The sequence below is a fragment of the Podarcis vaucheri genome, assembly GCF_965113315.1.
Source record: "Podarcis vaucheri genome assembly, chromosome: 2".
NCBI lineage: Eukaryota > Metazoa > Chordata > Lepidosauria > Squamata > Lacertidae > Podarcis > Podarcis vaucheri.
Window position 1 is genome coordinate 128,947,497 of NC_138760.1, and position 26,879 is coordinate 128,974,375.

Here is a 26,879-nt window from a genome sequence, read left to right on the forward strand (position 1 = left end):
TGGATGCCACGCCAAACACCATCGTGAGGGGGTTCTCCAAAACGACCACATCCCTCAGCTCAGTGAGGGAAGATGAAGTGCAGCATGGTGCTGTAATAAACGAAAATCTGCCCTTATTCCATTATGAGGGACACAAGAGCCCTTATAGAGTCCTTTTGTAGGTTCTCCATCGGTCGGAGAATAGTACAGAGGCCAACCAGAGAATATTGAGAAGCAAAGCAGCTAGTAAGCCTGATCTTTCTTGAACTGTTGCAACAGGGTGCCCCCTTCACACGCAGGAGGACCCAGAACCAAGGTGTGTCCGCCCTTATATAGACATTTTAAATTGCCCGCCTTGGAGTCCAAGACCACCAACCCAGATACATCATACCTACATCACAGAAAGGGCGGTCAACAGCAGAAATCTGAGTGTTTTGTTTACCTCCTGTCTGGCAAGTTACCTGTTAATGCTTACTTGATTGGATACCCTGGGGAGCCTGGCCAGTCTTTTGTAATGATAAATACTTAGTTCCTGAGCCAGTTCACAGGCTCACACTATTCATACACAGACATACCCTTAAGAGAGGATTTGTGAAGGAAAAGACAATGGGGAGGCTTTTCCATTTTCCTTTGACTTTGCAGAGAAAACATTTGGTCAGTTTGGGAGTAAAAAATGGCTCCAGGGCTATTTTCCTGTGCTGCTTCAGACATGTGGTTTATATATTTATGTACGTGTTTGCTTGGTACATTTATGAACATTTATTATATATATATAAGGCCTTAATTTTTTTTTTATTTCAGTGCCCTCAACCCAATCTCTGCTCTCTCTGGTCAAAACACCACAAACAATCCCTCAGACCAAGAGGCAGTGCGGATTGTCCTGGTAAGGCAGATGGAATAGTTAGATGGAATATTGTGGCAGACAGCAAGAGAGAATCCAAATTGCTTCCTCGGCGAAGGAGATACTCAATTTCCCCCTTTGCGCAGCCATCAAGGGGCTTCCTTAAAACACCAGCCATCTGACTGGTGTTGACTGAACGGAGAAGTATTAAATGTTCAAAATAAACAGCAGCGGTCCCAATCCACCCCTGCAAAGCTTTTCTTTCCAAGTGCTCTTTCTGTGTAGGCTGAGCTGCTTATCCTTCTGTCTGAGCTCTAGAGGGAGCAGCTATTTTCCTTGAGACCCCCCCCCCAGTCCTTCCTTCAAGTAACCTCCTCCCCCCTGTCCCCAAATACGCACAGGCACACAATGATTGCTTATTGTAGAAATTCCTTTATTTCTTTAGCTATTAGTGTCTACTGTATTTCAAAATCAAAATTTTAACACACACACACACTTTTAAGTAACTTTTCTTCACTTTGGGATGAACACCAAATCCAGTTCTCAAAATGGAGCCATGCATTGCTTCAATTCTTCCCTGGCCTAAAAACCAGAGGCACCCGATGGTATGACCAGAAGTGGGTTAAAATTTCCAAAATGAAAACACTTATTGAACTGGATTCCCCCCTTCCTTCCTGTGATAATCCATTAGATATATTTTAACACATTGCCTAGACAGCTGCCAATTGAGTTAATCTAAATTAGCTGGCACTAATTGTGCCTGTAATAAACTCCAGGCATGCAGGCCTCCGACTCCTACCAAAGTTTATCCTGAAGATTTGTCTGATTCAAAGAACCCTGGCTAAAATGGAAGGGGCGGTTCTAAGAGTTTATTTACAGATCCCTCCGTTGAGCAAAGAAACAACCAAAATTTCGAGAAGCCCTTAAACATCTTAAGGTTTTAAAAGATCAGACCGGTTAAATCTGCAAAACGGGGAACTCTATGGATTCTGTGATCCCCTTAATAATACAGGAATAAGTCCTACTCCTTTGTCATCCATTTGCAAGGAGAATGTGGGACACCGCTGGAACAAAGAAAGGGAATGCACAATCACTAAAAACATTTCTAAGCTACCCGGCTATTACAAAACAAATCAATTAATCCTGGCCCTCTTTACTTAATGAGCTAGTTCACTGGAAACGACCAAGGGTCTTTGTGAAGGAGCCATCTTGTCTCCAGGGAGCACCAGCCAAAAGCCTGCTGGAGTTGACAAGCAGCTCGTGAACATGGCCTACCCATGTTCTTTTTCCAGATTAGATACTTTCATACAGAGTATGAAAATATTAGTCCTTCCTTTCGTCTATATTCAAAGCTGTTCCTTACAGTCAACATCCTCCAGTTCTTTTGTGACTTGCTCAGCTTCTTGAATTCCTCTTTTGAGAAAAGAACAGAAGGACGACTCACAGGATTTGAAATGTTGTCACAATGGCCTGCAGGGGCTTTTGAGATGCACTACAGACACCCAAGAAAGAAACAGGTCTTGAGCTTTGCTGCTGGCTAGAACAGACACACCCTCTTATATTTTCAGATAAAAATATGAATACTTTTAACTTGGTGTGAGTTTGTTGTGGCTTCTTGCTTCTATGAATTCTTTGAATAGTTATAAACCAAATTTTCCACTATATTGCAAGCATCTTTATGGTTTCTTTCCCTCGTGGATTTTGTGATGAGAACGAAGGGCTGAGCTGCAAGTAAAGGTCTTTCCACATTCAAAACAAGAATACGGCTTTTCCCCTCTGTGAATTCGCAGATGTGTGCTAAGGCTTGAACTCTGGCCAAAGCTCTTTCCACATTCAAAACATGCATATGGTCTTTCTCCTCTGTGAATTTTTTTATGTATATGAAGGCTTATACCCTGGCTGAAGCTCTTTCCACACTCAAAGCACTCGTATGGCTTCTCCCCTGTATGGATCCTGCGATGGCAAATAAGTTCTGTGTTAGTGCAGAAACCCTTTCCACACGTCACACACTTATATGGTTTTTCACCTGTATGGTATCGCACATGCACTTTAAGGTGTGAACTCTGACTGAAGCTCTTTCCACACTCCGAGCATTTATATGGCTTCTCACCGGTATGAGTTCTCCGATGTGAACTGAGATGTGCACTCTGACGGAAACTCTTTCCACATTCCAAGCATTTATATGGTTTCTCTCCTGTGTGGGTTCTCTTGTGTAAAGTAAGGCTAATTAGATGGGCAAAGTTTCTTCCGCACTCCAAACAGCTATATGATTTTTCTCCGGTGTGGATTTTTTGATGTGATGTAAGGCTTGAACCATAAGCGAAGCTCATTCCGCACTCCATACATTTATACGGCTTCTCCCCTGTGTGGATTTTTTGATGAGTTAGAAGACCTTGGCTATTACGGAAGCTCTTTCCACAGTCAAAACAGGTATACGGTTTCTCCCCTGTGTGAATTTTTTTATGATATACAAGGCCTGAGTTGTTACTGAAGGCCTTTCCACACTCCAGACAGGCATATGATTTCTTCCCAGTGTGAATGTTTTGATGTTTTTTAAGGTGTGAGCGGCAACGGAAGCCTTTTCCACATTCCAAGCATTTATAGGGTTTCCCTGGCCTGTGAATTTCATAATGTCTATTGCAGGAGCTGCTACGATAAAAGCCCTTTCCACACTCTGAGCATATAAATGGTTTTTCTCCTGTGTGGATTCGCTCATGTTCAGTAAGTTGTGAACGCTCAAGGAAGCTCTTTCCACACTCCAAGCATCTGTGTGCTTTCTCCTCCGTGTGGATTCTGCAATGTGAGTTGAGGGCAGATTTGCTTCTGAACACTTTCCCACACGATGGGCACTGATTTGTTTTCTCTCCCTGGCGGTGCTTCTCCTGGACTGGGATTTGCTGGCTGTCATCAGGCTGTGTAAGAATGCCTTTATCATGCCCGGTTGCTTCTGATGAGACCCGGGAACAATGACTGTCCTGTCCACCACCTGCAGAAACTAAGAGAGGATCCAAATTAAGAGTGTAATCCCCATTACAATCCCAGCAAGACTTGCAAGCCCCTTGTGGCTGGTTGCTGCAAAATGCAAACTGAGAAGGAGTCTTTTCAGTCCATCATCGGCCAAAGGAGGACAAAGCAAAGCAAAGCTTTTTAATAATGGCAAACTCCCCGTGGTGGCATTTTTCTCTCTCTTCCTAATAAATGCATTATAATATCAACCCCAGAGTCGGTCATGACTAGACCTAATGGTCAGGGTTCCCCAGACTTCCGGAGGCGGCGCGAACGGCAATGGCGGTCTCCTTCGCGCTGTGAAGGGGAAGCTCCGCAGGAACGGGTCGTCCGCTACGGCGAAGCGGAGACCCAAGTCAGAAACCCACAGGCAGCGAAAGCCTGTGGTCATGGGACTCGGCGGGTACCAGAAGCGCCCCCCGAAACGAAGAAGGGACCTCGTAAGGGGCTCCGGAACATGGAGGGGCTGGCGCGGTGCTGTGAGTCGATCACTCTTTCTGTGGAGTGAAGCCGCATAGCTGCTGTCAGTGAGCGCTGACCTCTTTTCCTGGGAACATTCGACTAGAAAAGTAACAACCCGTGAGTAAGAGGGACTGAATGAATTTGGGACTAAATTAATCTAAAATTCGGCCAAAGCGGGAGACGCAACCAGGAAGTCCGTCTCCCGGCTCTGTTTAAAGGCTCAAAGAAAAGACTTTGATCTGTCTGGTGCCTTTGAAGTTGCACCTAAAGGAACTAATCCGTGCACTACCTGAACTGACTTTGTTGTTATTAGTGGATTTAACTCTTCTAGTTATGGACTTTGTGTTTACCTCTTCCCTTGGATTTATAAACTGATAAAGGAACCTAGGCAGTCGGACTGCCAGACTTTTAGAACTGTCAGATTGTGGACTTTTGTTACTTTGGACTGTTACTTCTGAGTGCTACCTGATCTGTTACATTGAAATACTGTTTCAGGCACTTTTTGGAGACATTGTTTTACTTTTAAGGATAACTCTGCTAATCATAAGAGGCCTGAAGGCTTTTTGGAATTTTGGAATTTTGAGGCTGTTTTGACATAGTTTTAAAAGTTTTGAAGCTTTGGAACAACTTGAGAAAAACTTTTTATGAACAACAAACTTGCTGTTTCCCTCAAGATACGTTCGAACTCCCCCTAGAGGATTTTGGATTTACAACTCTTTGGGACTTGTTTTTCTTTCTTTTCTCCTCTCCCTTTGTTTACTCTCTGGGCTTGTGGATTCCCATGGGAATCGTATACAGTTTGACCTTGGCACGTAGACAGAAGTGGAATGAGCGGCACTGGGAAAACAAGATCAGCCAAAGCTAAAGCTAAACAAACAACTTTAACCTCACAGCTGCGTAGATCATCTGTTCCTGCTATTTTGGTGACACAAGAGGAAGAAACTGAGCAAACTTTGCCGGAAGGTATGGCTGCAGGAGGATCTTCTTCAGTATTGGACAAAATCTTTGAAAAATTGGAAAGTTTGAATAAAAAAGTGGATGAGCAATCGGCTAAGATTGACCAAAATACAGCCAGTGTTAATAAATTGACCGAACAAGTTGCTCTGAATGCACAATCAATTGGGAAACTATTTGAAGCCACCACAGAAAATGGTAAATTGGCTGAGGAAGCTAACCAAAAAGCTGAAGCACTAAAGGAGGAGGTAAAACCATTGCACAAGCAGATTGGTGAACAGCAGGCCTATCTGTCTATGATAGAACTACGAAGCAGGGAAAACAACTTGAGACTGAGGTCAATCTTAGAACTTGAACAAGGGGACTTAATCAAATACCTGACAAAAGAATTTACAAAATTTTGGCCTCTGGAAGAAGATAAGGACTTTAAAATTGTGAGTGCTTTCAGACTTGGAAAAGTAGCGAGGAGAGACAGGCCCAGAGACTGTTTGATTGCTTTGAGAACAAAGGAGGAAAGAGACAAGATATTGAGTGCACATTTCAAAAAGTCACTTGAAATTCAAGATTTGAGAGCGGAAATTTACAAAGATATCCCTAAACAACTACTGGAACTCAGATCTAGTTACACAGAGTTGGCGAAACTGCTGAGGAGTAATTCAATCGTATTTAGGTGGGAATTTCCTCAAGGACTATCTTTTACATTTAGAGGGAAGAAGGTGAAAATCAAAACAGCCGAGGATAAAGAAAAGTTTCTGAGTGACTACGGAGAAGACCTTCAGAAAGGGACTGTAGGAATTCCAGGGTCTGGGCCATTGCCTGTACCTACACCTTTGGGGCCTGAAGAACAGAAGAAAGAGACGCCACCACCAAAGGAATAACAGATTTGTCCAGGATGTCTCTGCAGCTCTTAAACTGGAATATTAACGGCTGTAACTCCCCGGAAAAAAGGAGAAGGATATTTCACTTATTAAAGAAAGAACAATTGGACATTATTTGCTTGCAGGAAACACACGTGACTAGGCTCCACAGAAAAGTGATAATTAATAAGAGACTAAGCCAAGAATTTATTTCATCGGACCGAGTGAAGAAAAGAGGAGTGGTGATATATGCAAAGTAGAGCCTATCACCAAAATTCCTTTTTAAAGATGAGCAAGGAAGAATTTTGGCAATTGAAATACAAACACAAGGGGAAAAGTTTTTGATATTGGGAATTTATGCACCGAATGAGGGGAAATCGGAATTTTACAAGAAACTGCATGAGACAATGCTGGACTATCTGGACTATAGCAACATCATTATGATGGGTGATATGAATGGGGTGGTATCTACAAACATGGACAAAGCGCAAAGTCAAAGTGTGACAAAAGACGGCAGGCTACCAAAAACCTTTTTTGAACTAACTGACAATATGGACTTGATTGACATTTGGAGGACAAAGAACCCCCTAGGAAGAGAAGGAACATTCTTTTTTGAAGCCCAACTGACATGGACAAGAATCGACCAAATATGGATAACTAGAGGACTGGCACCTAAGACTAGAAAGGTGGAAATCTGCCCAAAAACCTGCTCCGACCACAATGCAGTAAAGATGGATATGAGACTAACTCCAACCGGCTCCTTTAGATGGAAGATGAATGACACCTTGTTAAGAGACCAGGAGATTATTAAGAAGGCCCAAAAGACTTTGAAGGACTATTTTGAAATAAATTTGAACACCACAGTGGAAAAAAGAGTAATCTGGGACGCAAGCAAAGCTGTTATGAGGGGGTTTCTGATACAACAGAATACGATAAAGAAAAGAGTGCAGAATGAGAAAAAGGACAAGATTCTGGAGAAAATAAAGGAATGCGAGAAAAAGCTAAGATCGAAACCAAAGTCACAGGAGATTCTGAGAGAAATTAAACTTCATCAAGCACAATATTCCAAACTGATAAACCAGGAAGTTGAGTGGAAAATCAAATTAATGAAACAAAGGACATTTGAATCGGCAAACAAATGTGGAAAACTGCTAGCATGGCAGTTGAAAAAGAGACAAAAACTGAACACGGTTACTAACCTAGAGATTGAAGGGAGAAATATCCAGAATCCTGTGGAGATTAGAAAGTGTTTCCAGAGATACTTTAAACAACTTCATACTCAAGGGCCGCAAAAAGAGACTGAGATAGACCAATTTTTAAAAAGTAATGGATTACCAAAATTGTCTCAAGAAAATAGGACAATGTTGAATTATAAAATAACACAATAAGAAATTGAAGGTGCCATTCAGAATATGCAATTGGGCAAATCTCCAGGGCCAGATGGGCTCACCTCCAAGTACTATAAGATATTGAAAGATTATTTGATACAACCATTAATGGAGGTTTGCAATGAGATTATGGAGGGGAAGAAAGCACCGGAATCGTGGAAAGAAGCTTTCATCACATTGATACCTAAATTGGAAACTGAAAAGACACAACTTAAGAACTACCGTCCCATCTCTCTTCTAAATTTGGATTACAAAATTTTTGCAGACATTTTAGCAAATAGATTCAAAAGAGTGCTAAATGAAGTGATTCATAAAGATCAGGCAGGTTTTCTCCCAGGTAGACATTTGTTTGACAACACAAGGAACATTATTGACATTCTGGAACTTTGCAAACGAACATTAATACAAAAGCAGTGTTGATTTTTATAGATGCGGAGAAGGCCTTTGACAACATCTCATGGAAGTTTATGAAGAAAAATCTTGAAGGGATGGAAGTGGGACGGGGGTTTGAAAATGGTATAAATGGTATAGATGCAATTTATTCAGAACAAAAAGCTAAATTGATAGTTAACAATGTGGTGACAGAAGAGTTTAAGATTGAGAAAGGAACACGACAAGGTTGCCCTATCTCCCCTTTGTTATTTATTTCGGTCCTGGAGGTGCTCTTGAACATGATCAGAGGGGACCGGTTGGTTGAAGGAATCCAGGTCGGAGCTAAACAGTATAAACTTAAAGCTTTTGCAGATGACTTGGTTTTGACACTACAGGAGCCAGAATCTAGTACGAAAAGGGTCTTAGAATTGATTCATGAGTTTGGTCGGGTGGCGGGTTTCAAATTAAACAAGCAAAAACCTAAGGTTTTGGGGGGGGAAATTGACAACTTTGGAATCAGAAAGGTTTCAGAAAGAGACAGATTTAAATGTGGTTAAAAAGGTGAAATACCTAGGGGTAAATATGACAGCTAAAAATCTGAACTTATTTAAGGACAATTATGAAAAGTGCTGGTCAGAAATTAAAAAGGATTTAGAAAGCTGGTCAAGATTGAAGCTTTCCTTGTTGGGCCGAATTGCTGCTATAAAGATGAATGTACTGCCAAAAATGCTGTTTTTGTTTCAGACCCTACAGATTGTGGACAGGGTGGTGTGTTTCAGGAGGTGGCAGAGAGACATTTCTAAATTTGTCTGGCAGGGCAAAAAGCCCAGAATAAAATTTAAAATATTAACTGACGCTAAGGAAAGAGGGGGGTTTGCCCTGCCAGACTTAAGGTTGTATTATGAATCAGGAGCTTTCTGCTGGCTGAAAGATTGGCTGCTTCTTGAGAACACCGATATCCTGGATTTGGAAGGGTTCAACAATGCTTTTGGTTGGCATGCATATTTGTGGTACGACAAGGTAAAAGTTCATAAGGCTTTCAAGAACCATATTGTCAGGAAAGCAGTGTTTAATGTCTGGATAAAATACAAAGACTTATTAGAAAATAAGACCCCAAGGTGGTTGTCACCGATGGAAGCTAAGGCTCAGAAGAGACTCAATATGGAGGCCAAATGGCCGAAATATTGGGAAATATTAGAAAAAGATGGAGATACTTGGAGATTGCAGAGTTTTGAGAAATTAAAGGATAAAGTGCGAGATTGGTTACACTATGCTCAGATCAGGGAGGTTTTTAATTTTACAAAAAGACAGGTTTCCAGGTGGAAAAATCGAAACTAGAAACAGAACTGTTAGAACCCAAGACTAAGGTACTTTCAAAAATGTACAACTTGCTGTTAAAATGGAACACTCAAGATGAAACGGTTAAATCAGCTATGATAAAATGGGCACAGGACATTGGGTACAATATTATGTTTGCTGACTGGGAAAGGTTATGGACCACCGGTGTGAGGTTCACGGCATGTAATGCCTTGAAAGAAAATATTATGAAAATGATATATAGGTGGTACATGACCCCAGTCAAGCTTGCAAAAATATATCATTTGCCAGACAATAAATGTTGGAAATGTAAGGGAACTGAAGGAACATTCTTTCACCTCTGGTGGACTTGCCCAAGGGTTAAGGCTTTCTGGGAAATGATCTATAATGAGTTTAAAAAGGTGTTTAAGTACACCTTCCCCAAGAAACCAGAGGCCTTCCTTTTGGGCATTGTCGGCCAAAGGGTGTTAAAGAAGGACCGAACTTTCTTTATGTATGCAACAACAGCAGCAAGAATACTCATCGCAAAACATTGGAAGACCCAAGACTTGCCCACTGGAAGAATGGCAGACGTAACTGATAGACTACATGGAATTGGCAGAAATGACTGGCAGAATCCGAGACCTGGGAGAAGAGACAGTGGAAGAGGACTGGAAAAAGTTTAAGGACTATTTACAAAAATATTGTAAACTGTATGAATGTTAAGATGATGCAGGACAGAAAACAACATGACATCAGTACTTTAGTTGAAAGAAGTATGAGAATAAGTGATGTATAAGAACAAAGATGAAATTTTGATTAATATTATGTCAAATTTAAATACCTAAGTATTTGATAAAAATATCTAAAGTTGGAGACATAATATTTGAAAACTACAAAATAAGAGTTGAAAGAAGGTGATGAATTGCTGTTTATAACTCTATAACTGGGAACGCAGGAAAGGGAGATGCGAGGAAGTCCGAAAGGTTATGGAAATATGGTTTTTTGACACTTGATTATGTTGTATTTTATTTATTCTGTGTTAACCTTTTTGCTTTTTGCTTTTTTTTCTTCGTTTGTTTTATGTTGGTGATGGTATTTTATGTGTCTGGTGATTCATTGTTTAAAACCTTTAATAAATATCTTTTTTTTTAAAAAAAAGGGGGTTCCCTTCACTTTACTTTTTAATATTAATTCCAGAATGGCCATTAATTCTGAGATGATCGTGGGCATTTGATGTGCTTCGTCTAGTGGGGGGTGGGACTGATTCAACATCCCAGCTAAGCTCCTACAAAGAAAGCTTGCAGGAGAGATGCTGTGGGCTGTGGAAACGGACACAGATTCTCACCCCAATGGGTCAAACCAATCCTGGATGAATCATAAAATCAGAGAGTTGGAAGGGACCACGAGGGTCATCTAGTCCAACCCCCTGCAATACTGCAATCTATTGTCCAAGGTGGGGCTACCAACTAGGCTGTGGGAGCCTCCCCATGTGTGGAGCTCCCACTCGCAGTTTCCATGGTAAAAGTGGGGTGTCTTCTTCCTGATCCCCACCAGAGAAAAAAGAAGGACTCATGCCTGAAAATGAATCTTCTACACATCACTATTAAATCATTCTTTTCCTTTCTTCTTACCTTTTATCTCTGCTAGCCTGGAGCTTTGGCCCTGCAGCCTTCCTCGTTTTATTGCCAAAGGAGCTTCCTCACTCCCAACATCTCCCCAGGTCCCCATCTCCATTCCCTGCCACTCACCAGATCTCTCTGAGGGTCCTGGAGAGGATCGGTCAAAGGTTGTGGGAGACAGCCTGACCAGGTCAACTGTCCATCTTCCCCCTTCCATCCTCGCTAGGATTGCGGGATCAGCCTCTTTTATCCTTGCTGAGGAGCTCAGAAGGCATTTTCCTGGGACGGAAAAATAAGCAAAAGGAGCCTCAGAGTACCTGCAGGGATTCTCCTGCCCCTGAAGAAGCCCAAATGGGGCATCCCCTCTGCAACAGTCCCCAACAGAATCTTCTTTGCACCACCATTAAAAAACATTCCTCTCCTTTCTTTCCACCGTTTGTCTCTGTTCTTGACCTGCAGCCTCCCTTGTTTTCTTGCCAGAGGAAGTCCCTCACTCCTAACATCTCCCCATGCCCCCCTCTCCATTCCCTGCCACTCACCAGATCTCTCTGAGGGTCCTGGGAGGGAAAGCTTGGAGGTCGTTGGGAGGAATGCAGGAGGCAGCCTGACCAGGTCAACTGTCCATCTTCCCCCTTCCATCCTTGCTAGGTTTGTAGGATCAGCCTCTTCCACCCTTCCTGAGGAGCTCAGAAGCTGCAGGTTCCTGGGAAGGAGATAGAAGCAAAGGGAGCCTCAAAGGGCCTGCAGGCATTTTCCCGCCCAAGATATTTTCTTGGCGAATGATAAGCCTCCCTAGGTGTGGAGCTCCCACTTGCAGTTTCCATGATAAAAGAGAAGTGCCTCCATCCTGAACCCCACCATGCGAGGACAGTGGAGTCACGCCTGAAAGAAGATATTCTTCCCACCACCTTTAAAAACACCCCTTTCCTTTTCCCTCTGCCACCCTGGAGCTGTAACACGGCTGCCTCCCTTCCATTCCTCCTCCTCTTTCCCCTCACTGGCAGCGGGCGTCCAGGGTTTCAGCCTGAGGACATTCCCCCAGCCCTGATGTGTGGCCCAGTCTGCAGAGCATCCAACTCTTAATCTCAGGAGCATGGGGTTTGAGCTCCATGTTGGGCCAAACTTTCCTGCACTGCAGGGGGTTGAGCTAGATGACCCTCAAGGTCCCTTCCAACCAGGCAATTCTATCATGCTTCTTGCAGACCCCAGGAGGTGAGCCAGAGACTTTCTGCACGCAGAGCAGAGGCTCCACCACCAGTCCTTTTCTTATGCGTGCTAGCAGGGACCAAATCCTGGGTGGGTCTCCTGCCCTCCCCACCCAGCACAGACCCCCCTCCTTTCCCAACCAGCACCTCCCCCCTCCTCCAAGATCCCCTTTCTGGAACTGCCCCTTTCCTAACCTTGGGGCGGGAGGGGGGGAAGCAGTATCTCCTGCGCGCAGCACAACCGCCTCCCTCGCAGCTTTTCAAATATGGGTGGAAGGGACACGCGCTCTCTCTCTTGCGCGCACGCTTCTGCCCCTCCCTGGAAGTCCCCTCTAACTGCGCCAGGGTGGGGACCTGGGGGATTTCCAAAATGCAAACGTGTCTTACTTGCTTGCTCCCTGGCTTGTGAAGAAAAGAAAACGTCACAGAGATATTTATGGGAAGTGGAGAGAAGGAGCCTGCGGCGCGTAGGGCACGGAAAGGTGCAATAAAATGGGACTGGGAGATGCGGGGCGGGAGAAGGAGGATTTGCATTTGGGGGAGGGGCGGTTGACGTCAAGGAGGGAAGAGCCCGCCCCCCATCCGCAGTCCAAGCGTTGCTGGAGCTCTTTCCACACTCCAAACTTTTATATGGCTTTTCACCAATATGAGTTCTGGCGGAAACTCTTTCCATATTCCAAGCATCTTGCGTAAAGTAAGGCTAATTCCATGGGCAAAGTTCCTTCTGCACTCCAAACATCTATATGATTTCTCTCCTGTGTGGATTAGTTCAGTGTTCCCCAACCTTGGGTCTCCAGCTGTTTTTGGACTACAACTCCCATCATCCCTCACTACCAAGACCAGTGGTCAGGGATGATGGGAATTGTAGTCTGAAAACAGCTGGAGACCCAAGGTTGGGGAACACTGGATTAGTTGATGCGATATAAGTTTTGAGCCATAGATGGCTCCTTTGCACAGACCCTTGGCCGTTTCTAGTGCGCTAGGATTCATGGCATTTGTTTAGAAATTTGTTTAGAAATGTTTTTAGTCATTGTGCATTGCCTTCCTTTGTCCCAACGGCGTCCCACATTCTCCTTGCAACTTGTAGATGGATGACAAAAGAATAGGACTTATTCCTGCGTCATAAAGGAGATCACGGAATCCATGCAATTCCCTGCTTTTAGTTGCTTCTTTGCACAACAGAGGGATCCCTAAATAAACTCTTAGATTAGAATCTCCCCTTCTCTTTTAGCCGGGTCCCCTCCCCTTCCTCTTTGCAGTCTTAGAGGGGACTTCCGAGGGAGGGGCAGGAACGTGAAAGAGCGCGCGTCCCCTTCTCCATTTGAAAAACTGGGAAGAATGCGATTGTGCTGCGCGCAGGAGATGCTGTTTCCGCCCGCCCAAGGTTAGGAAAAGAGGGGAAGGAAAGGGACGGTTCCAGAAAGGGGATCTTGGAGGGGGGTGGGGGAGATGCATGGGACCATCCCCCAAAAATTCTGCTCAAAGAAAGTTGCAGTGGGCGTGAAGGATGGTCGTGCAGTGGCTCCCCAGGAAACGAGGCGAGGCTGGAGAAACGGATTTGGGAGGGAAGGCGGGAGAGGATGCGCAGCCGACGGAAGGCGAAGCAGGATGGCTCTGGGAGGAAGGAGGAAAGCAGGTGCTGGTTGGGAAAGGAGGGGGAGTCTGTGCTGGGTGGGGAGGGCAGGAGACCACCCAGAATTTGGTCCCTTCTAGCACGCATAAGAAAAGGACTGGTGGTGGAGCCTCTGCTCTGCGTGCAGAAAGTCTCTGGCTCACCTCCTGGGGTCTCCAGGCAGTGATGGAGCGTGGGTTGTCAGCACCCGGGGCAAGGCAAGTAATTTTCGCCCCCTAACCTGCCGCCGCTGCCAGCTTCTTCTTGCTGCTGCCTGGGCTGGTCTGGTGTGGTTCTCTCCCGCGCTCAGCGCTGCGCTGGGCGGCCGCTGCACTGTCCCTCCCCCAGATAGTCCCTCGCCCTCTCTCCGCACCGCACACCTGGCACCCACCCCCTCCACAGTGGGCGGCGACCCAGCGGCTCGGATCAGATTCGCACAGCCAGCACTGCAGTGAGAGAGAGTGAGTGAGCCAGGTAGGGGCAGAGAGCTGCGAGTGCGAGCGAGCGCCCCCAGATGTTGCGCCCGGTGAGGCCGGCTCCCCCTGCACCCCCCATGCTACGCCACTGTCTCCAGGTAGCATCATAGAATTGCCTGGTTGGAAGGGACGTTGTTTTTCTTAAACGCCCTGGGGTTCTCAGAATGGTAGACTAGCAAAGGCTTCAGCTTAAAATCTCCGCTTGCATTCACACAAAATAAAAGGGTCAACCTATCTTTCATGGGCTTGTGCCCTGGCAATGCTTTCTCCTCCTTTGTTATGTAGGTCCTCTTTGGCATTTTCTCCTCCTCATTTTCTCCAAAAGAGACCTGTCTAGTCACAGCTAAAAACTTGCTGGGGAACGAAGCCCTGCGACTCGACTCAATCTTTAAATTCCAAAACAAACCGGTCGGCATCTAATTTGTTGGCACTGGCGGCTTCACAATGTCTCACCGCACTGTGGATGCCACTTCTCGTCTTAAACTTTTCAAACCACCCTCTGCTTGCCTTGAAAATCTCACCCTCGGCACTTGCTCCAGGGATGTTTTTGATGAGGTCGGCATGCAAGCTTAAAGCTTTTTCACAAATTATGCTTGGAGAAATGCTGTCACCGGACAGCTGTTTTTCAGTTATCCATATTAAAAGCAATTTTTCCACTTCTTCAATTGTCTGTGTTCGTTGCCTTGTGAGTGTTTTAACACCCTTTGCAACACTGGCTCCAGAAAAGCAATCTCTCAAAGGACCTGTTGATGGCATTTTACCATTGTACTGTGGAGAGTGTTATTAACTTATGGTCTGTGTGTGTGTGGTTTGGGAGCTGCAGGGTCAGGGAAAAAACAGTGCTGCCCAGGGTTGTAAAGACTGCAGAGAGAATAACTGGGTGCACTCTTCCCACCTTGGATCAAATTGTGCTGCCAGGTGCCATAAGAAAGCTGCAGAGATAGCGCAGGATAGTGCGCACCCCGGAAATGATCTCTTTCAGCTTTTGCCTTCTAGAAGAAGGTACAGGATTATAAAGACTAGGACTAGCTGCCTGAGAAACAGTTTCTACCCAAACGCAATTCTGGTTTTAAACGCAGTATAAGGAGTCTCTACAGGAGTATATTGTAATTTAAAATGGGGTTTCAGAGTTTTTAGGGGTTTTGAATGTCTTATGTAGATTTCCCAATTTCATTGTTCTGTATGGGACAATGACAATAAAGATATCGTATCGTATCGCTCTGGATGTTTGGGGAGTCTAGCTCAGTGGGAGAACAGCTGCTCTGCATGCAGAAGGTTCAGTTGCTAGTGGGAAAGGCCTTTCTCTGGCTCGTATCCTGGACATTCAGCTCCTAATCTGAGCAGCTGTGGCTGGTCTGGAGGTACAAAACGTCACCCCTGAGAGATGAGTTTCCTCTGGACTTGAGGGCTTTTTGATGCAAACTCTTGAAATATGCCCATTCCAGCCATCATCCGCCACTGTCCCTGGACCAAACACTACCCTCGCTATTGGCACTGCTCCCAAAGGCCAGGCAAGGATAACTGGCTGAAGAGTCAGGAGATCTGCACTCCACCCCCACCGCTGCCTTTGGGGAAAACCCAGAGTTCAGTGTTTAGACCACCATCTTTGCAGGTAGAAATTCCTAGGTTCAGTCCTGTCCTTGTGATCACCAAAGTCCCGTTCTGAAACCCTGCAAAGGGATATGAAGGCACATCTGTCGAATGGGATATTGGCCAGCATAGAATTCATATTGTCCTCCTGGAGGGCAGCATATTCAGAAGGAAAACTCAGTTTCAGGTGTGCATAAATAAAAGTGGGGAATGTAGATATGCAATAATCATAGAAGCATAGAAGCATAGAATCATAGAGTTGGAAGAGACCACAAGGGCCATCGAGTCCAACCCCCTGCCAAGCAGGAAACACCATCAGAGCACTCCTGACATATGGTTGTCAAGCCTCTGCTTAAAGACCTCCAAAGGAGGAGACTCCACCACACTCCTTGGCAGCAAATTCCACTGTCGAACAGCTCTTACTGTCAGGAAGTTCTTCCTAATGTTTAGGTGGAATCTTCTTTCTTGTAGTTTGGATCCATTGCTCCGTGTCCGCTTCTCTGGAGCAGCAGAAAACAACCTTTCTCCCTCCTCTATGTGACATCCTTTTATATATTTGAACATGGCTATCATATCACCCCTTAACCTCTTCTCCAGGCTAAACATGCCCAGCTCCCTTAGCCGTTCCTCATAAGGCATCGTTTCCAGGCCTTTGACCATTTTGGTTGCCCTCCTCTGGACATGTTCCAGTTTGTCAGTGTCCTTCTTGAACTGTACTCCAGGTGAGGTCTGACCAGAGCAGAATACAGTGGCACTATTACTTCCCTTGATCTAGATGCTATACTCCTATTGATGCAGCCCAGAATTGCATTGGCTTTTTTAGCTGCCGCGTCACACTAATATACCCATACAAACGGTCAAACAAGCGCAAAATCCTTTGTTTTCTGCTGGAAATTCAAAAATGTTTTCTTTTTCTCAACCCTCACCCCAGATGATGGGCAGAATAATGGGGATTCTATGCTATCGTCAGAAACTCCTGCGGTGGAAGAAGGAAACGAAATGGTTGCAAATCAAAGAAAACCTATAAAGCATGGAAAAGAGAAATCCTCACTTTCTCAGGGTGCTAATGTCCTTGAACCCCAAATCCTGCAGGAAGATGAACAAGGAAACAGCCAGAGAATGTGTCTCACGTGTGGGAAAATATTTAGGTGTGACTCACACCTAAACAGGCATTACAAGGACACACACAGTGGAGAAACCACTTAAGTGCATGGAGTATTGAAAGAGCTTCTGACCGCAGATTACTATACATTACAGAACACTCACAGGGGAGAAACAAATTGAAACATTAGTGGGACTGATATAAACACATGCAGTAATAAATAATGAAGGGGAAGATAAGGGGAAATTAGTATCTGAACTGGATATGCAGAAATAAAAATATTTTGTTTTTCTTGTTGAAAGATTTGTAAAAGGTGAAAATGAAAATTGTTTTCTAATATATATATATAAGTTATGTTGGATATTTTGTTATTGTGGAGATCAAAAAAACACTATTTTTTAAAAAAATAAAACTTTGAACTCGAACAATACACTGCCTACTTTTTATGCCCTTTAAGACCGAATTTATTTAGCGGTGTGGATGGGTGCATGGAAAACCTTTCTGTGTGCAAAAGAACATGGGCTAGGGGTGCTGAACTGAGTCTTTGACCCGGGTGAAAGAAAGCCTAGTTTCACCTGTGTTTGTCTGGCGGTCTCCACCCCCAGTGGCGCAGCGTGGGGGGTGCAGGGGGGGCTGGCTGCACCGGGCGCAAGATCGGGGGGGCGTGCTCGCACTCGCAGCTCTCTGCCCCTACTCTAGGGGGCGCAAATTACTTGCCTTGCCCCGGGTGCTGACAACCCACGCTACGCCTCTGTCCACCCCCACCCCATATATTGTGCACCCCGTTCTTCCCAGCTTTTTTCCTTCTGGAATCCACTTGTTTGATGCATTACTCTCTTTTAATATTTTGTTGGAAGCCACCCAGAGTGACTGGGGAAGCACAGCCAGATGGGAAGGGTATAAATAATAAATTATTATTACATAATTCCTAATTGTCAGCAGGAGGCAGGCTGGCCTGTCTTTTTAAAATCAGGCGGCAGGTAATTGAGGCTGGGGGGGGGCGTCTCCCAAGCGCCCTCCCTCCTCCTCTCAGCTGTGATTGACATTGCCAATCTAAGCTTGGATTCCTCTTGCTGCTAAAGTTCCTTAGTTGTGTCTGGGAAGTGAATATTGTACAGGTACGAATTTATTATGATTATAATGGAAGTCAAAGAAATCGACACAATAAAAATAATGGAAGTTAGGGAATTCTGGGATAATATCTATAATGAATTCAAGAAATTATTCAGACTCACTTTTTAAAAAAACATCACAGAGATCTTTCTTTTAGGCATTTTACCATTAGAAATTAAAAAAGACACAAGACCACTGTTTATAATCATTCTCATTATACTGTTTATACAGCAGCAAGTCTTCTTGTGGCAAGGAAGTGGGAAAACGAAACAATATCGACAATCACAAATTGGCAGATACTCCTGTTAGAATATTTACAACTAGCAAAACTGACGGGAAGAGTTAGGGGAGAATTGAACCACAAAATGATTGGAGAATGGAGAATATTTAAGGATTATAGAAGATCATATTGTACCAACCACACCATATTAGCAGAACCTGAGTGATACTTGTAAACACAACAAATACTGTTTGTGGAGTAGACGGGAACAATATTAAAGAATATAAAACTGTGTGGGGAAAACAACGACAGTATAAACAGTACAATGAGAATGATTGGAAGACTTGTTTTGTCAGAAGTCTTTTTTATTTAAGTGTTTATTTAACTATTAATTAGGAAGATTAAGGTTTTTTTATGCATGTAAATTTGTTTTTTCGTCTTTTTTCTGTATTTTCTTCTTTTTTCTTAATTGTTTTTTCTTTAATTTTCTTTTTGTAGTTGATATTGTAAATTCTTGGTATATGTGTGTAATTTAAATTAATAAAGATTTAAATAATAATAATAATGGAAGTACAAATACAAAAAAGGCAGCACAGTATATCTGGAAGAGACTTAAATCAGGTTAGGACCATGAGAAATGCCAGTCTTCTAGAGATGGGAGTCCTGTGTACAGTGGTACCTCAGGTTAAGTACTTAGTTCGTTCCGGAGGTCCATTCTTAACCTGAAACTGTTCTTAACCTGAAGCACCACTTTAGCTAATTGTGCCTTCTGCTGCTGCCGCCGCACCGCTGGAGCACGATTTCTGTTCTCATCCTGAAGCAAAGTTCTTAACCTGAAGCACTATTTCTGGGTTAGCGGACTCTGTAACCTGAAGCGTCTGTAACATGAGGTACCACTGTATCTGTATTTGTTGTATGCATGATAAAAATCATATCAAACCATGCATGACCCTCGGAGCCATTGGCACGTGCTATTTTTTCCAGTTAGCGCTAAACTTCAGACCAAATTAAAAGTTGCCAGTCCCATAAACTTTTCCATTTGGGGGCGAATGAAATTCTGGCCATCAAAAGCATCCACATTAAAAGTTCCTGGGAGCTGAACCCTTTCAGCTGATTGTGCCATAGATTTTGTAAACAAATCTGTGGTAAAGTTGGGGTGGGATACAGTGGTACTTTGGTTTGTAACCGTTTAGGATTACAACCATTTAGGATTACAACCACGTCAAACCCGGAAGTGTGTGTCCCTTTTTTTGGATTACAACCTTTTTTAAAAATTACACCCCCCCCCCTTTTTGGAGACCCAAAAGCGTGCCTTGGGTTACAACCTGTTTTAGTTTACAACCGGACCTCCAGAACGGATTATGGCTGTAAACCAAGGTACCACTGTATTTGAGTATTTTTGGCAATTTCTTCACAAACCATTTCCCACAATTTAAATACCTCTGGGCAGTCCCACCATAAACTTCCACTACATTCTGCTGCATTTCCAGAAGTGAAATAATCATCATCATTATTATTATTATTATTATTATTATTATTATCATCATCATCATCATTACCTTGATGGGACTCAAGGCAGTTTACATATAATAATAAGAATCACTAAAAACATAGGAAAAAACAATTTTTTAAAAAAAATAAACACTGATAAGTGTGTGTACATCTAGCACATCCATTAAAACGAAACAAATAATTGCAATAAAAACAGTATGGCGACAGCTTTTCATTAAAACAGCGCTTTCCAAAAGCCTGCTGGAAAGTCTTCGCCTGCCTGCAGGACAAGGAGGAGGGAGCCAGTCTAACTTCTCCAGGAAGGGAGTTCCAAAGATAGGGAGCAACCACTGAGAAGGCCCTCTCCAAGGAGCCTGTGAGGCTGGTGGAGCCAAGAGAAGGGCATCCCTTGAAGACCTCAGAACCCGGGCAGTTTCAAATGAGGGAACACAGTCATTCAGATAGCTTGGACATGAGTCATATATAGTTCAAAACCAGCACTTGTGCCCAAAACAGACTGGTACTCTTGGTGGAGCTGTTGTAATGAGGGAGTCGTATGTTCCCCAGGCTATAACCAGCCCCAGCTGAAAATCTTATAAATCTCTGAAAGTCACAAAATATGCTCTCTTGATGGTTTCTTGCAACATGCAGTCAGTAGCAGTGGTTACATAACTTTATGACCACTACTCCATAGCAATTGTTTTTATACAATTCCATTCACCATATACAGTGGTACCTCAGGTTAAGTACTTAATTCGTTCCGGAGGCCCGTTCTTAACCTGAAACTGTTCTTAATCTGAGGGACCACTTTAGCTAATGGGGCCTCCTGCTGACGCCCTGATGCCGCTGGAGCACAATTTCTGTTCTCGTCCTGAAGCAAAGTTCTTAACCTGAAGCACTATTTCTGGGTTAGCGGAGTCTGTAACCTGAAGCATATGTAACCTGAAGCGTATGTAACCTGAGGTACCACTGTAGATCGGTTTATGAAGCATTTCTGTATCCTTCTGCTGTGCTGAAGAATTCCACATAACAGTGGGTATATCTGGAATCACTGTTCACTACGTCTGTTTGTGGACTACTTTGGCAGCGTTGGACGTCATAAAACAAAGCTTTACGGTTTGTTTTCACCAGATAAGAATCTGACCCATTGCTTCTTTCAGAAACTTGCATAGTCTACAAAGACTTTCAGAGACTTATAAGACTGTCATTTGGTTCTATGTTTTCAAGAGAATCCATCAAGAGTGCATATTTTGTGACTTTCAGGGATGTATAAGATTTCTGTTTATTTGGTTTTGCAGAGTGCGCATTTCATATATTTCATACTGTTCAGTGTTCTGTATAGATCATAGAAAGGGTTTATATTGACATTTCATTGTACTTGGTCATCGTGTTGCCTTGCATATTACAATAATTGTTTGCAACACAGGGGTTTAACTGTTTGGTTACCAGCTGAAAATCTGGCTGCTGGTATTTGAGTCAGTTGAAGTTTTGGAGCACTTTTCAAAGGCAGTGCCCATTCCAGTAATTGAACCTGGATGTAACTAAAGCATATGTCACTGTGGCCAAATCACTCCTCTTGTAACATAGAAATTAGCCATATTCTTTACATGTATAGGGTTTCTTTCCTCCAAGGGTTCTCAGATGTTGAAGAAGGCTGGTTTTTTCCACACTTCATACCTTTTCATAACTTCGCCACTGTGTGCTTTAGTGTTTAGGAAGTCTTCCAATGTCCACACTCCATGCAGTTTTACGGGTTTTCACCTGCGTGGGTTTTCTGATGTCCTGAAAGGTTTGCTTTGTCACCGAAGCTTTTCCCACACCATTTTTTCTCTCCCGTATGTATTCTCTGATGTCTAGCAAGTCGACTACTTGCACTGAAGCTCTTTCCACACACTGTGCATTTAAATGGTTTCTCGCCTGTGTGCGTTCTCTGATGTAAAGTAAGAGCACTGCTGTCAATAAAGCACTTTCCACACTCCATACATTTATACGGCTTCTTTCCCGTGTGTGTTTTTTGATGTCTGCTAAGGTTACTACTCAGACTGAAGCTTTTCCCGCACACCGTGCATTTAAAGGGTCTCTCCCCTGTGTGGGTCCTTTGATGTAAAGTAAGGCCACTGCTGTCGTTGAAGCACTTCCCACAGCTGACACATTTGTACGGCTTCTCCCCTGTGTGTGTTCTCTGATGTGTCGTCAGGCTACTGCTCTGACTAAAGCTTTTCCCACACTCCACACACTTAAACGGCTTCTCCTCTGTGTGCGTTCTCTGATGTGAAGTAAAGCTACTACGAGCACTGAAGCTTTTCCCACACTCAATGCATGTATACGGTTTCTCCCCCGTGTGGATTCTCCGATGTAAAGTAAGGCTGCTGCTGCTACGGAAGCACTTTCCGCACTCGGTACACTGACATGGCTTTTCTCCCGTGTGTGTTCTTTGATGTAACATCAGGTTACCGCTCTGACTGAAGCTCTTTCCACACTCCTTGCATTTAAATGGCTTTTCCCCTCTGTGGATTCTCTGATGTTTAGTAAGGCTACTGACCTCAATGAAGCTCTTTCCACACTCGGCACATTTAAATGGTTTCTCCTCTGTGTGTGCTCTTTGGTGTAAAAGGAGGCTACTCCTCACACAAAAGCTCTTTCCACAATTCATGCAAGCATACGGTTTCTCCTCCGCATGGGTGGCTTGATGTCGAGTGAGGCTACTGCTGTCACTGAAGCACTTCCCGCACTCCATACATTTATACGGCTTCTCACCTGTATGTGTATTTTTATGTCTAGTAAGGTTGCTTCTCAGATTGAAGCTCTTCCCACACTCGGTGCATGTATATGGTTTCTCTCCTGTGTGGATTCTGCAATGTATATTTAAGTTCGATTGATGTCTAAATGTTTTCCCACACACCAGGCATGTTTTTCTGCTGTTCCTTTTGTGATCTTCCTGTTGGATCAGGGTTTCCTGGGCAACAGCACTCTGGGAAGCAGGGACCTCCTCCCTCCTATCCTCTGAGTGGTTTCTCTCATCCCTTTTTGGTCCTCTTTGATTTCCAAGCATCTTTTTTCCTGATTCATGCTCGACTTTTTCCAGTGACACCAAATATTTTTCCATATATTTCTCACTGCTCAATGCATCATTTCCTGGGGGTTGAGGAAAAAAATATACGTATGAACTTCAAGGTAGAAACATGGGATATTATCACAGGTTGACCCCAATTTGCTGCTTCTCTGATATTATTATTATTATTAATAATAATAATACCCCGCCCATCTGTCTAGGTTTCCCCAGCCACTCTGGGCGGCTTCCAACAGAACACCAAAATACAATAACCTATTAATCAGTGAGGGAACAGCCAGAAGGCCATTGGAGTCAGTTATCAATGTCCAGTTTGTATGATGGGGGTGGAGACACTTCTTCAGGTATACAAAGCTGAAGCCATTTAGGGCTTTAAAGTTGGCACCAAACTTTGAATTGTGCTCGGAAATGTACTGGGAGCCAATGTAGGTCTTTCAGGACCGGTGTTATGTGGTCTCGGCGGCTGCCCCCAGTCACCAGTCTAGCTGCCGCATTCTGGATTAGTTGTAGTTTCCAGGTCACCTTCAAAGGTAGCCCCACATAGAGCGCCAGGTCCAGCGCCGAGGGCCTTCTGGCGGTTCCCTAGCGAGAAGTCAAGTTACATGGAACCAAGCAGAGGGCTTTCTCAGTAACGGCACCCGCCCTGTGGAACGCCCTTCCACCAGATGTCAAAGAGAAAAACAACTACCAGACTTTTAGAAGACATCTGAAGGCAGTCCTGTTTAGGGGAGTTTTTAATGTTTTTTTAATATTCTGTTGGGAGCCGCCCAAAGTAGCTGGGGAAACCCAGCCAAATGGGCGGGGTACAAATAATAAATGGGGAATATGCCCCAAACATCTTGCAATCAAGGAATGGGGGTAGGGCGGGGGGAATGTGTCCTTACCTAGAGAGGACTGTGTCTCATAATTCGGCTCCATGATCTTTGGTCTGGATCCAGCAGGACCCAATACCTCTTCGGTGAAATGCACAGCCACCTCTTTGACCCTGAAAAAAAGAGAATATACAGAATTTTTCTTCTCCCTCTCTCCCAACACTAGAGCTCACGAGCACCCCATGAAGCTGAACGTTGGAAGATTTAGGGAAAAGAAAGGAAGCACTTCTTCATGAAGCGCAGAGTCAAACTATGGAACTTGCTCCCATCAGGAGGCAAACATGGCCAGGAACTCCCTTTTTTATTTAAGAGTCTGATGAAACTAAATATTATGGGAGGTATCATGTAAACACTCTATGAGTTCGCGTGGGCGTAGCCAGGATTTATTTCAGGGGGAATAAGTTAGGGGGCCAGAACTGAGTTATCTGTGATGCAATTGTTCAGTTAGTTAAGCATTTTTATTTATTTACTTGATTTAGGGGGAGCAGTTGCAGCCCCCTGGCTAAGCCTATGTGAGCTCTCTAAAAACAGCACAGGCCAGCATGTCAATCCTTACTTCAAGAAGACATCTGAAGGCAGTTCTGCTTAGGGAAGTTTTTAATGTTTGATCTTTTATTGCTTTTTTAGTAATATTCTGTTGGGAGCCACCCAGAGTGGCTGGGGAAACCCAGCCACATGGGCGGGGTATAAATAAATTGTTCTTGTTCTTGTTGTCCTCACCCCACTCCCAAATGCTAATTCCTCTCCACCAATGCATCTGGTGATTAGTCGCACCAACAGGGTAAAGAACGGCTTCTATCCCTGGGCTGTTAGGCTGCTGAATGAAAAGATAACAACAGGGCAACTGACTTTCAGGTTTGGTGGGTGTGCGTCAGTAAACGAGGGGAATTAAGACTAAGAGAGCTGAGTGGCCAGTGCTCGTGTAATCTCACTGTATACAAGTTGTATAAGTGACAATACAGTGGTGCCCCGCAAGACGAATGCCTCGCAAGATGGAAAACCTGCTAGACGAAAGGGTTTTCCGTTTTTGAGCTGCTTCGCAAGACGATTTTCCCTATGGGCTTGCTTTGCAAGACGAAAACGTCTTGCGAGTGTTCCGATTTTTTTTCGCTCCCCCCCCTTTTTCTAAGTCGCTAATAGCCTTTTAGCCGCTAATCCGCTAATCCTTTAATAGCCACTAAGCCTTTAATAGCCGCTAAACTGCTAATAGCGCTAACCCACTAAGCCGCTAATAGGGTTGCTTCGCAAGACGAAAAAACCGCTAGATGAAGAGACTCGCGGAACGGATTAATTTTGTCTTGCGAGGCACCACTGTAAAGTATTTCAGTTTTCAATTTCAATCTGGTCCCCCTACCGAAGCTGAATATGCCCCTGGGGATATTGAGTGGCTTCCAAGAGGATTTTGCCGTGTGCAATTTCTGCAGCAGTTTGTCCCACACCTTGCAGCCGAATTGCATAGATCAGACCCCACACCCTGAGGCATGGGCGTAGCCAGGATTTATGTTGAGGGGTGGGGAGCAGGACACACACACACACACACACACACCCTGTCATCATCCTCGGCCTGGCTATTGCCTAGCAGATTCGGAATGAAAAGTCTCCAACGGTGTTGTTTCAAATTGCTTCCTTTTGACCCCAAGTGCTCCAAAACCTATCTACAATTTTTGTGGCTTTGAAGATGAAAGGGAACTTTTTACAAATTATTTTAAAAGACAACCAAATGAACTGGACTCCATGGCAGGTTTTGAATAAACATGCACAAATTTATTGAGGCTTAATATAGTAGACAGATAAGGCTGTATACAATTGTATACAATTTCAGCGTATCTGAAGAAGTGTGCATGCACACGAAAGATCATACCAAGAACTAACTTAGTTGGTCTTTAAGGTGCTACTGGAAGGAATTTTTTTATTATTACAATTTTACAGTATGCAGAGAATAATATGAGTTGAGAAATCAGAGAGAGGAGCTGAAGAAAGTCTGGGGGGAGGGGGGTTTGTTGGGGAGGGGAAAAAGGGGGAATAATGAAGATGATTTTTAAAATAATTTGTTATGTTGAAATTGTTAATAATTTTTTTTTAAAAAAACCCCACCTATCTACAATTTCTACTTCTAGTTATGTATTTTTATTTATTTACCCGATTTAGGGGGGCTATGCCTATGGAGGGGGGTTCTTTCCTCCTTCCCCCTAACCCCCACGCCACCCCCATGCATTGCACCTCTTTGTCCTCTGCGCGCTCCAGCCTCCCTCTCTCCAAGGCTCGTCCTCTCTCCTTGCATATGGAGGGGCTTCCAACAGCCCCACTCCCCCCTTGCCACGGCAGCTTCCTGCCTCTCTAGGAAACCACAGCTCGGCTCAGCTGTCCAGTGGGAGGACTGAGAGACAGGAGCTACTTGCACCCCCTTTCCTCTTGCTACTACTCCCTTGACGTTGTGCAGGGGCCAGCAACCTTTTTCAGCCGTGGGGGGGGGGGGTCCACTGTCCCTCAGACCTTGTTGGGGGCCCCAGACTATTTTGGAGGGGGGAATGAACGGATTCCTATGCCCCACAGATGCACCCAGATTGCACAGAGATTGCACCCAGAGATGCATTTGAAATAAAAGGACGCATTCTATTCATGCCTTAGTTTGCCTATCCATGTGCTGGAGGCTGCAGCTGGTGGGGGGGACACATCTGGCCAAGCTTTTCCCATCCTGCGCTGAGATTCCTCTGGACTGCAGGGGGTTGGACTAGATGGCCCTCGGTGTCCCTTCCAACTCTGCAATTCTATGATCATGCGACGTTTCCAGCTCTCTTCCTTCTCGGGAGATTTGGGGAGCCTGCAAAAGGACTCCCCAGCTGCAGCCCTTAAAAACAGCACCGGGCAGTGGCGTAGGGTGGGTTGTCAGCACCCAGGGCAAGGCAAGTAATTTGCGCCCCCTAACCCGTGGATTTGCGCCCCTTAACCCGTGGATTTGCGCACCCTAACCCCCAGATGTTGCGCCCGGTGCGGCCGGGCCCCCCCTGCACCCCCCCCCACGCTACGCCACTGGCACGGGGAAGATCGCAGGTGCCTCCGCCTCCTCCCCGAGGCTGCTTCTCTTTCAGGAATGTGCCCTTTCCCTCCCCAGCTGAATAACACCCCTCCCACCCCCACCCAGGGGAGACTGAGCTGTGCAGGGGACAGGGACCCAAAGATGATCTTGCCAGTGGCGTAGCGTGGGGGGGGCAGGGGGGGCCGGCCGTACCGGGCACAACATCTGGGGGTTAGGGTTAGGGGGCGCAAATCCAGAGGTTAGGGGGTGCAAATCCACGGGTTAGGGGGCGCAAATTACTTGCCTTGCCCCGGGTGCTGACAACCCACGCTACG

At 44.6% G+C, this 26,879-nt stretch overlaps 2 protein-coding genes across 6 annotated transcripts; both read right to left on the bottom strand.

The window, feature by feature from the left end:
* Window positions 1-1,277: 1,277 nt before the first annotated feature.
* Window positions 1,278-12,071, bottom strand: LOC309527370 (uncharacterized protein). Of its 4 annotated transcripts, none has more exons than XM_082214164.1 (3): window positions 11,317-12,071; window positions 10,907-11,056; window positions 1,278-3,806 (listed from the first exon to the last, which is right to left on the bottom strand). In XM_082214164.1, exons 1-3 carry the CDS (start codon window positions 11,414-11,416, stop codon window positions 2,497-2,499), a joined length of 1,560 nt encoding a protein of 519 aa, XP_082070290.1. In that variant the 5' UTR covers window positions 11,417-12,071; the 3' UTR covers window positions 1,278-2,496. The 4 variants fall into 4 exon arrangements, with proteins under 4 accessions (XP_082070290.1, XP_082070289.1, XP_082070292.1 ...); XM_082214163.1 differs by having other exon boundaries at window positions 1,278-3,815; XM_082214166.1 differs by lacking the exon at window positions 10,907-11,056.
* A 7,620-nt stretch (window positions 12,072-19,691) lies between these two features.
* LOC309527392 (uncharacterized protein) lies at window positions 19,692-25,931 on the bottom strand. Of its 2 annotated transcripts, XR_014217204.1 has the most exons (4): window positions 25,749-25,931; window positions 23,541-23,641; window positions 21,118-22,721; window positions 19,692-21,050 (listed from the first exon to the last, which is right to left on the bottom strand). XR_014217204.1 is itself a non-coding variant. In XM_082214231.1 (3 exons), exons 2-3 carry the CDS (start codon window positions 23,572-23,574, stop codon window positions 21,334-21,336), a joined length of 1,422 nt encoding a protein of 473 aa, XP_082070357.1. In that variant the 5' UTR covers window positions 23,575-23,641; window positions 25,749-25,931; the 3' UTR covers window positions 19,692-21,333. The 2 variants fall into 2 exon arrangements, 1 of the variants encoding a protein (XP_082070357.1); XM_082214231.1 differs by having other exon boundaries at window positions 19,692-22,721.
* Window positions 25,932-26,879: the final 948 nt, after the last annotated feature.

Coding starts and splice junctions, on each gene's coding strand:
- LOC309527370 (XM_082214163.1), bottom strand. CDS start 11,416: ATGGAAGGGGGAAGATGGACAGTTGACCTGGTCAGGCTGCCTCCTGCA. Junction 11,057..11,316: donor AGGACCCTCAGAGAGATCTG/GTGAGTGGCAGG, acceptor TTTCCGTCCCAG/GAAAATGCCTTCTGAGCTCC. Junction 3,816..10,906: donor AGGACCCTCAGAGAGATCTG/GTGAGTGGCAGG, acceptor ATCCTCTCTTAG/TTTCTGCAGGTGGTGGACAG.
- LOC309527392 (XM_082214231.1), bottom strand. CDS start 23,574: ATGGAGCCGAATTATGAGACACAGTCCTCTCTAG. Junction 22,722..23,540: donor TGAGACACAGTCCTCTCTAG/GTAAGGACACAT, acceptor CTCAACCCCCAG/GAAATGATGCATTGAGCAGT.